The sequence below is a fragment of the Haemaphysalis longicornis genome, unplaced genomic scaffold, assembly GCF_048455015.1.
Source record: "Haemaphysalis longicornis isolate Haplotype H1 unplaced genomic scaffold, Haemaphysalis longicornis Haplotype H1 scaffold_6, whole genome shotgun sequence".
Taxonomy (NCBI): Eukaryota; Metazoa; Arthropoda; class Arachnida; order Ixodida; family Ixodidae; genus Haemaphysalis; species Haemaphysalis longicornis.
In genome coordinates this window covers 169,707,775-169,718,641 of record NW_027526407.1, presented here as the reverse complement: position 1 = coordinate 169,718,641, position 10,867 = coordinate 169,707,775, and the positions used below count along the sequence as shown (strand labels likewise).

The following is a 10,867-nucleotide window of genomic DNA, read 5'->3' as shown; positions in this document are numbered from 1 at the left end:
GGAGGACAACGAGCAGCTCCGCCGTGAGGGCGCAACAAAGGCTGAGGCTCACGCCGATGCCGTGAGATCGCGGCGCCAAGAGGTGCATTCCCTGCGCAGCGATTTGGCCCGGCTGTGGGGTGCGCCCCGGCTGGCCGATTTCCCGCCGCTGCCAACCAGGACGGTCGCGGAAACAAAACCCCCTACCCCGCGGACGCCCGGCTCTTCGCAGAATCCCGTGCTGCCTGCCTCGGCCCCTCCAAGCCCGACGCCGGTGAATTCGGCTTCTGGGCCTCTCCAGAACGTGTCACCACCGACGCAGCAGCAGCAACGCCGTGCAAGGCACAACCCGTGCAAGGCACAACCCGTGGCGTTTCTGACGGGACTGTACTTGCAGCGGTCGGCCGTCCCAGGCCCCCTAAAGCTATGTTTCTCACCAAGCTGCGTCCTTCTACAACATCGGCGCAAGTAGCCAAGCACTTGTGCTCTGTGGGTGCTGTGCCGATCATGTGCAAGCGACTGAAAACGAGGCATGACTCGTACGCTTCCTTCTACGTCGCCGTGGACGACGTGTGTTTCGAGAAACTGAGAGACCCTGCTCCTTGGCCGCGGCACCGCCGGTTTAAACCCTTCCGCGGTGAGTTGTGTGAACAAATGGTCTAGGTCGAGGAACACCGTTTCGATGGCGAATAACTGCAGTTTTGATTTTTTCTACCAAAATGTCCGTGGGCTACGTACTAAATCTGCCGAATTGTTTTCTAATGTAGTTTCTTCTTGCTTTCCAGTAATAATTCTTACAGAAACCTGGCTGTGCCCGGAAATTAGCTCTAATTCCTTCTTCCCCCAAATTACCAAGTCTTTCGGCATGCCCGTGACCCTTCGTGCGGCAAACAACGGGGAGGTGGCGTTTTGGTTGCCCTACACGATTCAATTAAATGTAAACGGCGCCTGGACCTTGAATTGGAAATTGAGTCTATCTGGTTAGAGGTGCTTTGCTCTCGGGACAAACGCCTCTTACTATGTACTTACTACATACCAGCCCAGACAAATGCCACTGACTTCAAACATACCCTAAATTCAATAGAAAATGTTGTAACCTCTCACAGTGATCACGATTTTCTAATAACTGGTGACTTTAACGCACCCGGCATTGCATGGGAAACTCAGTTGGTTGATCGGGCGTCCCATCCGATATCACAGAAGTGTGAAATTTTGCTAGATTTTATTTCTTTCACTTCGTTACAGCAATGCAACTTCATTAGGAATCGGTGTGGAAACGTTTTGGACTTGTTTTTTACTAACATGGAACACGTTGAGGTGTCGCGTAGTTATATTGACCTCGTAAAACCAGACAGGTTTCACCCCCCCCCCTTACTCATTTCAATTTCTAACGTATCCCTTGCCCACCACAGTCATCCCGTCAACCCACCAGGCGTCCGTGGTTACAAGTTCGCTCGTGGGGACTATATTGGCTTGTTTCACTTCCTTGCTGAGACGGATTGGTCACCATTGGACACTCTCAATGACGCAGACGAAATGACAGATTTTTTCACCGAAGTACTTCACGATGGCTTAAGCAGATTTGCACCCAAAAAAACTAGAAAAAGTAGCAATTATCCGGATTGGTTTTCATCTGAACTAAGAAAGGCCCTTGGTAGAAAGAATCGAGCTCACAAACAAGCAAAAAATACTAGCCAAGAGAGGTGGCAGAGCGAGTTTCGTCAACTCAGGTCGCATTGTAAAAATCTGCTTAAGCGCGATAGGTCTAGTTATATTGCCACGGTTGAAGCCGATGCGCCGCGCAATGCTAAAGCTTTCTGGGGTCATGTACGTGCACAAACTTCCAAAAACAACCCTGGAGATATTAACCTCATTGACAAGAGGGGTGACAGCATTCCTGACGTTCCTAATGCTTTTGCTCAACAATTCAGTTCAGTATTCGGCAAGAAAAGTGCAGCCTGCCCCCCTCAAGTGTCTCCGGGGTATGATAAAAGCTCAGAATGTTTTATTTCGGAAAGTCTTGTATCAAGAGCTCTAAAGCGAGTTAAGCCCTCATTTTCGTGCGGCCCTGATGGCATTCCTTCGGCAGTACTGAAGGCGTTTGGGGATCTTCTTGTTCCGGTCTTGGCGCGAATATTTCGAACGTCACTCAATACCGGTAAGTTCCCTACTCGTTGGAAGACTGCGCGGGTTGTTCCTATATTTAAGTCAGGGTACTACATACACTACTCTCTTTCAGCGTAAAAACTATATTATTACCTCAGCAACACGGCTTTCTCGCTGGGAAATCGACCACCACTAATCTTGTAAATTTTATGCTGCATGCTTCGGAAGCTGTGCAGGGAAGAGGACAACTCGATGTCGTCTACTTCGATTTGAGCAAGGCCTTTGATGTCGTCTGCCATGATATATTATTTAGAAAGCTGTGTCACCTCGATTTACAACCATCCATCACATCCCTTTTATGTAATTATTTATCGGATAGGTCATGCTTCGTGCATGCAAACGGGCAGTCTTCCGTCTCCTACGAGGCCACAAGTGGTGTCCCTCAGGGATCTGTTCTGGGGCCACTTCTCTTTTCAATTTTTATAAATGATGTTTACTCAGTAATTTATGATCGTCACTTTCTCCTATATGCTGATGATGTCAAAATATTTAAGGCTGTTTCAAACACCGCAAGCTGTTCCGCTCTCCAGCGAGCGATCACGTCTTTTTCAGATTGGTGCTCACGCAACAAACTCCTTATCAATACATCAAAAACTAAGGTAATGACCTACACTAGGACAACTGACAGTATATTGTTTTTCTATAGCATTAACGGTGAAGCACTACCACGTGTTGGGGAGGTTAAGGATCTTGGTGTTAATTTCGACAGTAAATTGAGCTTCTCCCCGCACATCCGGGAGGTCACTGGGCGGGCCCTCCGATCTCTTGGCGTTATATGTCGCTTATCAAAGGAGTTCAAGGAGCCGGGCTCTTTTCTCAAGCTGTACACGACTATTTGTCGTCCGCACCTCGAGTATGCTTCTGTGGTATGGAATAGCGAATGCAAAACACTCTGTATGCATATTGAAAGTGTCCAGAAAAAGTTTATCTCTATCTTCAATCATCGCTTCGCTAGCCATAACAATTTTGGGTCATTCTCTGTACCGATACTAGAGTGCTTACACTCCAGACGTATTAAGGCTGATCTTTTTTTCCTATACAAAATCATTCACGGCCCAGTGTCTTGTGGTGAAATGCTGCAACATGTTGCACTCCATGTGCCGCAAAAATCCACCAGAAGACACGACACATTCTTTAATCCGAGCTGTCTGCGTGGCTTGTGCCCCTTGTTTCGCCTCCAGTGTACGTACAATCAGTACAACGAATATTTAGACATATTTAATAATTCCTCCACACAGTTCCACAAACACGTCTGTGAGCTTGTCATGTAAGTGACCTTTTTTATTCTCTGTTCACACAAGGTCATTTGAGCATGATGTGATGACAACACAATACTTTCTGTTTTATATATTCCCCTTATTCCATGTCTGGTTTTCTTTACATATATATTCCTTCTATGCTCCTTTTCTTACATATAAGCTATCTTGATTCACTCCGTTTCCGTGCAACGAAACTTTAACATTTATGTATATTTTTGAAATTATCTGTGTATGACGACCACTGGCGTGATGTCACATGCCTTACTGCAAGGCACTGTACTTGCTTTTGTGTGTATGTGTGTGTTTGTGTTTTCCGAGGGTGCATGTATATTCTGGTGTACGACTGTGTGTAATTCGTGTGTGTGTGTGTCAGTATCGCTGTCCTTTAATTGCACTACCTGTGTGGTGTGGGCATCTATCTTACATTGCCTGTTTTTTCTTTCTTTTTTCTTCGTGCGCCAGCAGAAAGGCCCTCCGGCTGTTCCTGGGCACGTTAATAAACGATTGATTGATTGATTGATTGATTGATTGATTGATTGATTGATTGATTGATTGATCACGAGAGCCACAAGTGGTCCAAAAGAAAAAAAAAACTAAGTTATGACTTCACCCGGCCTCCTAACTCCAACACGAGCTCGGAAGGCTGCATTTTAACTCTCGTGTGAAAATATTCTACAACTGCTCCAAAGTTTGCATAAACAAGGTTTAAGCTTAGCTTAAACAAGGTTTAAGCTAAGAATGCCCGATATTGAGAAGCCCGACCACGCAGAGAAAAATGCGGGAATATTTATCCGCACTGTGCAAAAAAAGGAAGCCAGCAAGCTCCTCTAAACTGTTCGCGGCGATGACGGGACATAATGAGAAACAAGCCAGCCATCAGTGCTCTGCTAAAGGAGGAAGTTATTCGGCTGAGTGGTTTCGGGGATTTTTAAGTGCGCCATTAGGGTCGATCCCTTGCGACAATTAAGGGTACCACTTTAACACCCACGTACGACGACTGCTGGGGAAAGCATTCGTTGGTTCAGCTTTGTCGATGGCTTTCTATCAATCAGTCAAGCTATAAAGCATCAAGATTTAAAAAGCAGCATTTAAGTTATTTGATGAAATCCTAGAGCATATTTGCTTGCTTTACTGCGCAGAATAAGACAGTATTTTGTGTAAAGAGACATCATTATAATTTGTAAAAATATTCTCACTTAACACGTACACTGCTAATCAGGGTAGTGTCAATGTGGCACTTGTAGGTACACAGTTTTGTACTATTATACACTATAGGGAAATCTGTCGCTGCAGTCGCGGGCCGCTGGGGGTGGCGCCATTGCAGCTAGCGACGTTCCTCACCGACGTGGCTTAGCTAGGCATATTGCTTCTTTTTTGTATCGAAGCCAAAATCAACAAAAAAGGGCAACATTTTTTTCTTTACATTGTTAATGACGCTTCTACATGATCACTAACAAATTATTCTTTTCTGTAGGCTCAATTTTATTAATAAATTAAATTAAATGAACCTTCTGTCGTAACATTGTGCTTTTTTTTCAGCCAAACAACTTTTCAGCCTGTTCATGAGCCATGCCAAGGACAAGTGGAACGTGCCTGCCCGGTACATGACAGAACGCTCGCCGAAGCGCGGTTCCCATAGACAGTGGCGCCAGATTTCCCTCTAGTATATAATAGTATTAAACTCTATGCTTTGTAGGTAGTTCTGCCTACCGAGGGGGGTTCAGGCAACGGCCTCGTCAAAACATCACGCACAGAACATTGCAAGAGGAACAATTGCGCTTTACTCAAGCAGTGGAAAATGAAATATAAATAGAACAGGGGATACAATCAACCAAGCACATAACAAAAGCACTTCAGGGTCCCAGGGCTTACGGTGCGGCGGGACGAACGGCGGGCCTTGCTGACGTGCGTCTTCTTCGAGGTGGCTGACGGCGGTGGCTTCTCTCTTGTCACCGGCGGCGCTCCCGGCCGGCAACTCCCCCCGCTACCAAGCACCGCTGCCCTTATCTAGCGTGCCCAAAGATGTGCCACGCCCCCCCTCCATCGCGCAGTCTTTCTGCCGTGTGTTCCCAGATGGCAGGAGAGGTGGCGCGCGGCAGTTTGAAACGGCCTAACGTGGGCGCTCACAGGGGAGAATCCCCACACTTCCCCCCCCCCCTTGGAAAAAAAAAAGTTCTTGGTTCTTTGCTACACGAAGAGAGACAGAAAAAAAATTAACGAAAGAAAAGGGAGAAAAAAAAATGTCCGAGACTCGTTTACACACAGTCCTCGGAGTCCAGGATTGCGTCCATTGCTTGGCGCCGCTGGTCTGGGCGCAACCGCCGCAACATTGCCAAGGCTTCTTCCAGGGCGTCCTGGCTGTTGTTGCCCTCCGGGCGGTTGGCGCGCAAGGCTCTTGAACGTTCTCTGTGGAGAGCCCCGGCACGGTGGTGACGCCAGTTGATTTCCGGCACTTGGCACACTTCACACAGCGCAGCCAGTTCTTCCTGCGTGTATACCGGCCGTGGTTCTACCGGGTGACGTTCTGCGATTGTGAGCCCCTGAAAGGGGGCCGGGACGGAGGTGCGCGGCGTGCCGACGAGCACTTGAGGCTGGTCGGACCACTCGAGACGAGAGTGCCAGCCCACCGGGTGGCCCGAAGGTGACAGCACCGTCCACGTGGCCACCTCTTCCGTAGGTCGTGCTGGACGGTACGGTGGCGGGAACGGGCGGCGCCGTGAACCCTGGGGCGGGGCCGAGCATTCGGGTTGCCGACGGTGGTAGGGGTGGGCCCGACTGCTGTTCCGAGACATCTTCTGCAGGCAAAAGCAAAGAAAACACAAATGAGCCAGTAGTTAGTGACGCATGCGCAGATTGTATCGTGGTGACGGGGAATACTGATGTGTCGCGCGCTTTCCGCGGCAGTCTTCTCGCTGATTCCCGTTGGCTGTATCCTCGCGCGAAAAATACCTCTTTAGTTCGGACACGTGCACCGGACCATACGATGCACCTGTGGAAGAGTTTTTCAGCACATACGACAGGTTAGACTTACCCACCACGGTGTACGGGCCATCCCACCTGCGTGCAAGTGAGGCGGTGAAGCCCTTCGACGCATCACTAAGTGGATGTGTTCGCTTCAACACAAGATCACCCATGGAAAATTGTACGTCCCGTCGGCGCTTGTCGTACTGGGACGTCTGGTCGAGTCCGGAGATGTCGAGATGTTCGCGGGCCTCCCGGACGGACTCTGTTAGCCGCTTGCGAAGGTCAGCCGCGAATGTCGCGGGGGATTTATCAGTGCGATTCTGCGTGGGTTGGAGCGAACTGTCGAGAGGAAACTTGAGGTCTCTGCCAAAATTCAGTTGCGCTGCCGTGAAACCGGTAGATCTGTTAATCGTTGTCCGCGTTGCGAAGCCCATCTCGGAAAGCTTGTTGTCCCAGTCCTTGTGACGGCCAGTGTGAGCAATGAGCATCGATTTAAGGTTTCGGTTGACCCGTTCCGTAATGTTCGCTTGCGGGTGGTAAGCCGAGGTGCGGGTGTGACGTATTCCCAAGGCGTGGCAAGAATCTCGGAAAACCTTACTGGTGAAATACGTCGCGTTGTCCGTGATTAACTGCGAGGGGAAACCAAACCTCGTGAACACTTCCAGGAGGCATTCCCACACCTTTTGAGAGGTTAGCTTCCGCAAAGGAAACAACTCGACCCACTTTGAGAAGTCGTCTGTAATTACCAACAAGAACTGGTTGCCTCGAGGACTTCGAAGAAACGGCCCCATCACGTCGCATGCAACGATTTGCCACGGCGAGGTGCTATGGACGGATGTCATTGTTCCAAGCGGCAGGCCTCCACGTGGTTTGGTCTTCTGGCATATGGGGCAGGAGCGAGCGTACCGAAGTACATCTTGTCGCATTCCCGGCCAAGTTGCTGTGCGACATAACTTTTCATAGGTTTTTTGCCCAGACGAGTGACCCGCCAGAGCGAAGTCATGGTAGTAGCCGATGAACAACTTACGCAACTTGCGGGGAACGACAACTCGGAAAGGAGTTTGTGTTGATTTGTCGTCTGCCTGGGGAATGTATCGCAGCAGAATACCATGATTTCCAAGCAAGTAGCTGTCAACCTCGTCGTTCCGGGAAGCTTCTGGAGAGTCTGTTGTCGAGAGCTTGTCGATGACTTTGCGACATAGACCATCGCTCCGCTGTGCCGCAACCAAGTCCTGCTGGCTCACCAACGATCCCCAACGGTCGTTCGTGGGGGCCTGCACTGCTGCAACCACCATACTTTCTTCGTTTTCCACCTGTGTATCAGTAATAAGGGGAGCGCGTGACAGCGCGTCAGCAACTGTATTAGTGGTGCCTTTCTTGTATTCGATGGAGTAGTCATAACGTTGCAGCGCGAGTGCCCAACGAGCGAGTCGTCCTGCTGGGTTTTGAAGCCTATGAAGCCAGGAGAGAGCTTGGTGGTCAGTCTGAATGGTGAAGCATGCTCCGTCTAGAAACATGTCAAATTTTTTCAGCGCGAACACAATCGCTAGGCATTCCTTTTCGGTGACGGAATAATTGCGTTCAGCTGGCGTCAGAGTGTGACTGGCGAAAGCCACTGGTCTCAACACTTGATCCCACTCTTGCAGAAGTACCGCCCCCAAGCCGAATTCACTGGCGTCTGTTTGTACCACAAACGGCTTGTTTAGGTCAGGGAGTTGCAAAGACGCATTTTCTGCTAATGCTGTCAGCAAGGTTTGAAAAGCGGTCTGTTGTTCGGACGCCCAACACCACTTCTTGCCTTTGCGAAGTAGTTCATTGAGCGGTACAGAGATGTTCGCGCACTGGGGAATGAACTGGCGATAAAACGCAATCATGCCAAGAAACCGTTGCAAGCTTTTGACGTCGCTCGGCGGCGGGTATTGGAGTATGGCTTGCAGTTTCTCTGGATTTGGTCGCAGAACGCCCTTGTCAACAACAAATCCGAGTAAGTTGATTTTTTCCCCGGCCAGCTGTACTTTGCCGGGATGTATAGTCAGCCCGGCTGCGCGCATGCGCTGTAGCACTATCTGCAAATGTTCCACATGTTCCTCGAACGAGCGTGAAAAGACAGTGACGTCGTCGAGATAACACAAAGCGAATTCGTGTTTCGCGTCACCCAGAACAATGTCCATCATCCTTTGATATGAACTGGGGCTATTGCTTAGACCGAAAGGCATACGCACGAATTCAAACAACCCTCGGTGACATGTAAACGCGGTCTTCGGTACATCGTCTGGGTGCATTTCTATTTGTAAATAGCCACGTGAACAATCCAAGGTCGTGAAATACTTCGCGTCTGCCACGGCATACGTTATTTCGGTCACCGACGGGAACGGATAGGCATCTCGTTCCGTCATGGCATTCAGTTTTCGGTAGTCGACACAGATTCGCATAGATCCATCTTTCTTACCGACTGGGACGACGGGGAACGCCCAAGGACTCTTTGATGGACGAATGACGCCGGTGTCGAGCATCTCGTCCAAGGCTTTGTCGAAAAGCGCTCTCTTGGGGACGTTCATTGGTCGTGGGCTGCATCGCCATGGTTTTGCGTTCCCAGTGTCGATGCGATGCTGCAAGACATCCGTTTTTCCTGGTTTTTCCGTGAACATGTCCGCATACTGGCGCAGGAGGTCTTCGAGCTGTTTGCGCTGAGACGACGTTCCTTTGAAATTCTGCAGCTCCTGTAACAGGTCTGCCGGCAGGCTTTCAGTCGACAAAGCAGCGCGAGACCAGCAGAGTAACGGTGGACCCGCCGAGGTCTCAAACGGGAAAAAACCTGGGTCGTCGCCGAGGTAGTACACGCCAGCTCTGATGTCCAACCGCATAGCAACATCTGCGATAAAATCTGTGCCTAGGATCATGGCAACCGACAAGCCCTTGAGATACAAAAACCTTTGTCTCTTAGCGCGGGAGCTAACCGATATGCGTAACCGAACAGCGTTTGTGCTCTCCGCGGCCGCGCTCGACGCCATCCTAAGCATAACTTCGGTATGGCGAAATTTTACCCGCTTTGCCTTGCAGTGTTCGAAAAGCATATCGCCGATAAGGGAAACTGTGGAACCGGTATCAAGGAGTGCAGTTACGATCTTGCCGAGCACTTTGACAGGAATGGTTGGTGACACTAGCTTGGGGGGATACTGCATGCGATCCACCGAAGGCACAAGAAAAGATTTACCAGGTGTGTTGGCCCGCTGCGACTCGCTGCCTGGCTTCAGCGACGCCGGGACGTGAAGTTTCCCGAACGCGGAAATCTGTCCTCGGTGGTGGGCCCCTGCTGACGGGCCTGGTTGCGTCCGTACCACATTCGTCCGCCGGATGGCTCGTCTTCGTGTGGGACCGGGCGGCCCACGGCCCCGTAGCCCACGTTGGCTGGGACCGGGTGGCCCACGGCCCCGTAGCCCACGTTGGCTGGGACCGGGTGGCCCACGGCCCCGTAGCCCACGTTGGCTGGGACCGGGTGGCCCACGGCCCCGTAGCCCGCGTTGGCTGGAGTGCGGTCACGGTATCGGTTCTGCGGCCGCCTTCTTGGTGCAAATTCGCCCGGATCCAAAGCCCGGTGTGTCGCGGACTGCGGCGCCCACGACTGGAAAGCACCAGGCCCGTTCCAGGCACAGCTGGGCTCCAAGGATTGGCTCGGCGTTGGCGGTGGTGCACACTGCAATTTGGCGAGCAGGCACTCCTAAATAGCGCGCGCGTTCGAAGCAACTGCATTCAAATCCGCGTACGTTTGAGCCTACAAATACGGCTGGAACCGAGGATGGCACTGCCGTAACACACGGGCAACTTGCTCAGCTGAAGTAGTCTCTGGGGCCGCTCTCCTGTATAGTTCCTGCATAGCGCGTACATACTCTCACAGGCTTTCGTTAGGGTGTTGCGTCCTGAGATCTAACTCACGGAGAATGCGAGTCTCGTATCCAGGCGGAAGGAACTCAGTCCGAAAGCTTACCACAAAGGTGGCCCACGACGCAAACGGGGACTGCAGGCGCCAACAGCAGGCTGCAGGCCCTTGGAAAACCAGTGGCAATACCCTGGTTAGCATATGAGTGTCCGACGCTCCGACGGCGCCCTTGTAGACATCGAGCTTGTCAAGGAAATCCGCGACGGACAGACGGTCGTCATAGCCGCGGTAGGTTGGGATGTCAGGCTGAAGACGGGGCGCCGGGTCTTGTAGAGTGCCCAGGTGTTGCGTAAGAGCTTGACATAAGCCGGCCACTGTGGTGAGAGCTTCGCTGAAGGCGGTGTCGGGGGCCGTGGCCCCGACGACTGTTCCCGAACGAAGTTCCTTTCCGTCGGCAGCGGACTTCATTGCTGGACGCCAACGAAACTCCGAGAACCAACGAACTCGGGCGAAGGAGCTACAAAGATGCCACCGTATAAATCGAGCACGCACCTGCACAAAGTCAACTGCGGGTAATGCTTATCAGTTGCGGCGCTCGCCGGAAAACTGGACATTCGGTGCC

General features: G+C 51.1%; 2 protein-coding genes across 2 annotated transcripts; both read right to left on the bottom strand.

Moving 5' to 3' along the window:
• Positions 1 to 5,285: 5,285 nt before the first annotated feature.
• On the bottom strand, positions 5,286 to 9,980 carry LOC144142062 (uncharacterized). Its single transcript, XM_077673491.1, has 2 exons — positions 9,583 to 9,980; positions 5,286 to 6,199 (listed from the first exon to the last, which is right to left on the bottom strand). The coding sequence occupies exon 2, from the start codon at positions 6,194 to 6,196 to the stop codon at positions 5,660 to 5,662; it is 537 nt and encodes a 178-aa protein (XP_077529617.1). The 5' UTR covers positions 6,197 to 6,199; positions 9,583 to 9,980; the 3' UTR covers positions 5,286 to 5,659.
• On the bottom strand, positions 6,147 to 7,885 carry LOC144142061 (uncharacterized). The gene is made up of 3 exons (XM_077673490.1): positions 7,396 to 7,885; positions 6,763 to 6,770; positions 6,147 to 6,688 (listed from the first exon to the last, which is right to left on the bottom strand). Exons 1-3 carry the CDS (start codon positions 7,883 to 7,885, stop codon positions 6,239 to 6,241), a joined length of 948 nt encoding a protein of 315 aa, XP_077529616.1. The 3' UTR covers positions 6,147 to 6,238.
• Positions 9,981 to 10,867: the final 887 nt, after the last annotated feature.

What these genes read in the sequence shown, in the direction of transcription:
- LOC144142062 (XM_077673491.1), bottom strand. Translation starts at nt 6,196, where the DNA reads ATGTCTCGGAACAGCAGTCGGGCCCACCCCTACCACCGTCGGCAACCC.
- LOC144142061 (XM_077673490.1), bottom strand. Translation starts at nt 7,885, where the DNA reads ATGTTTCTAGACGGAGCATGCTTCACCATTCAGACTGACCACCAAGCT.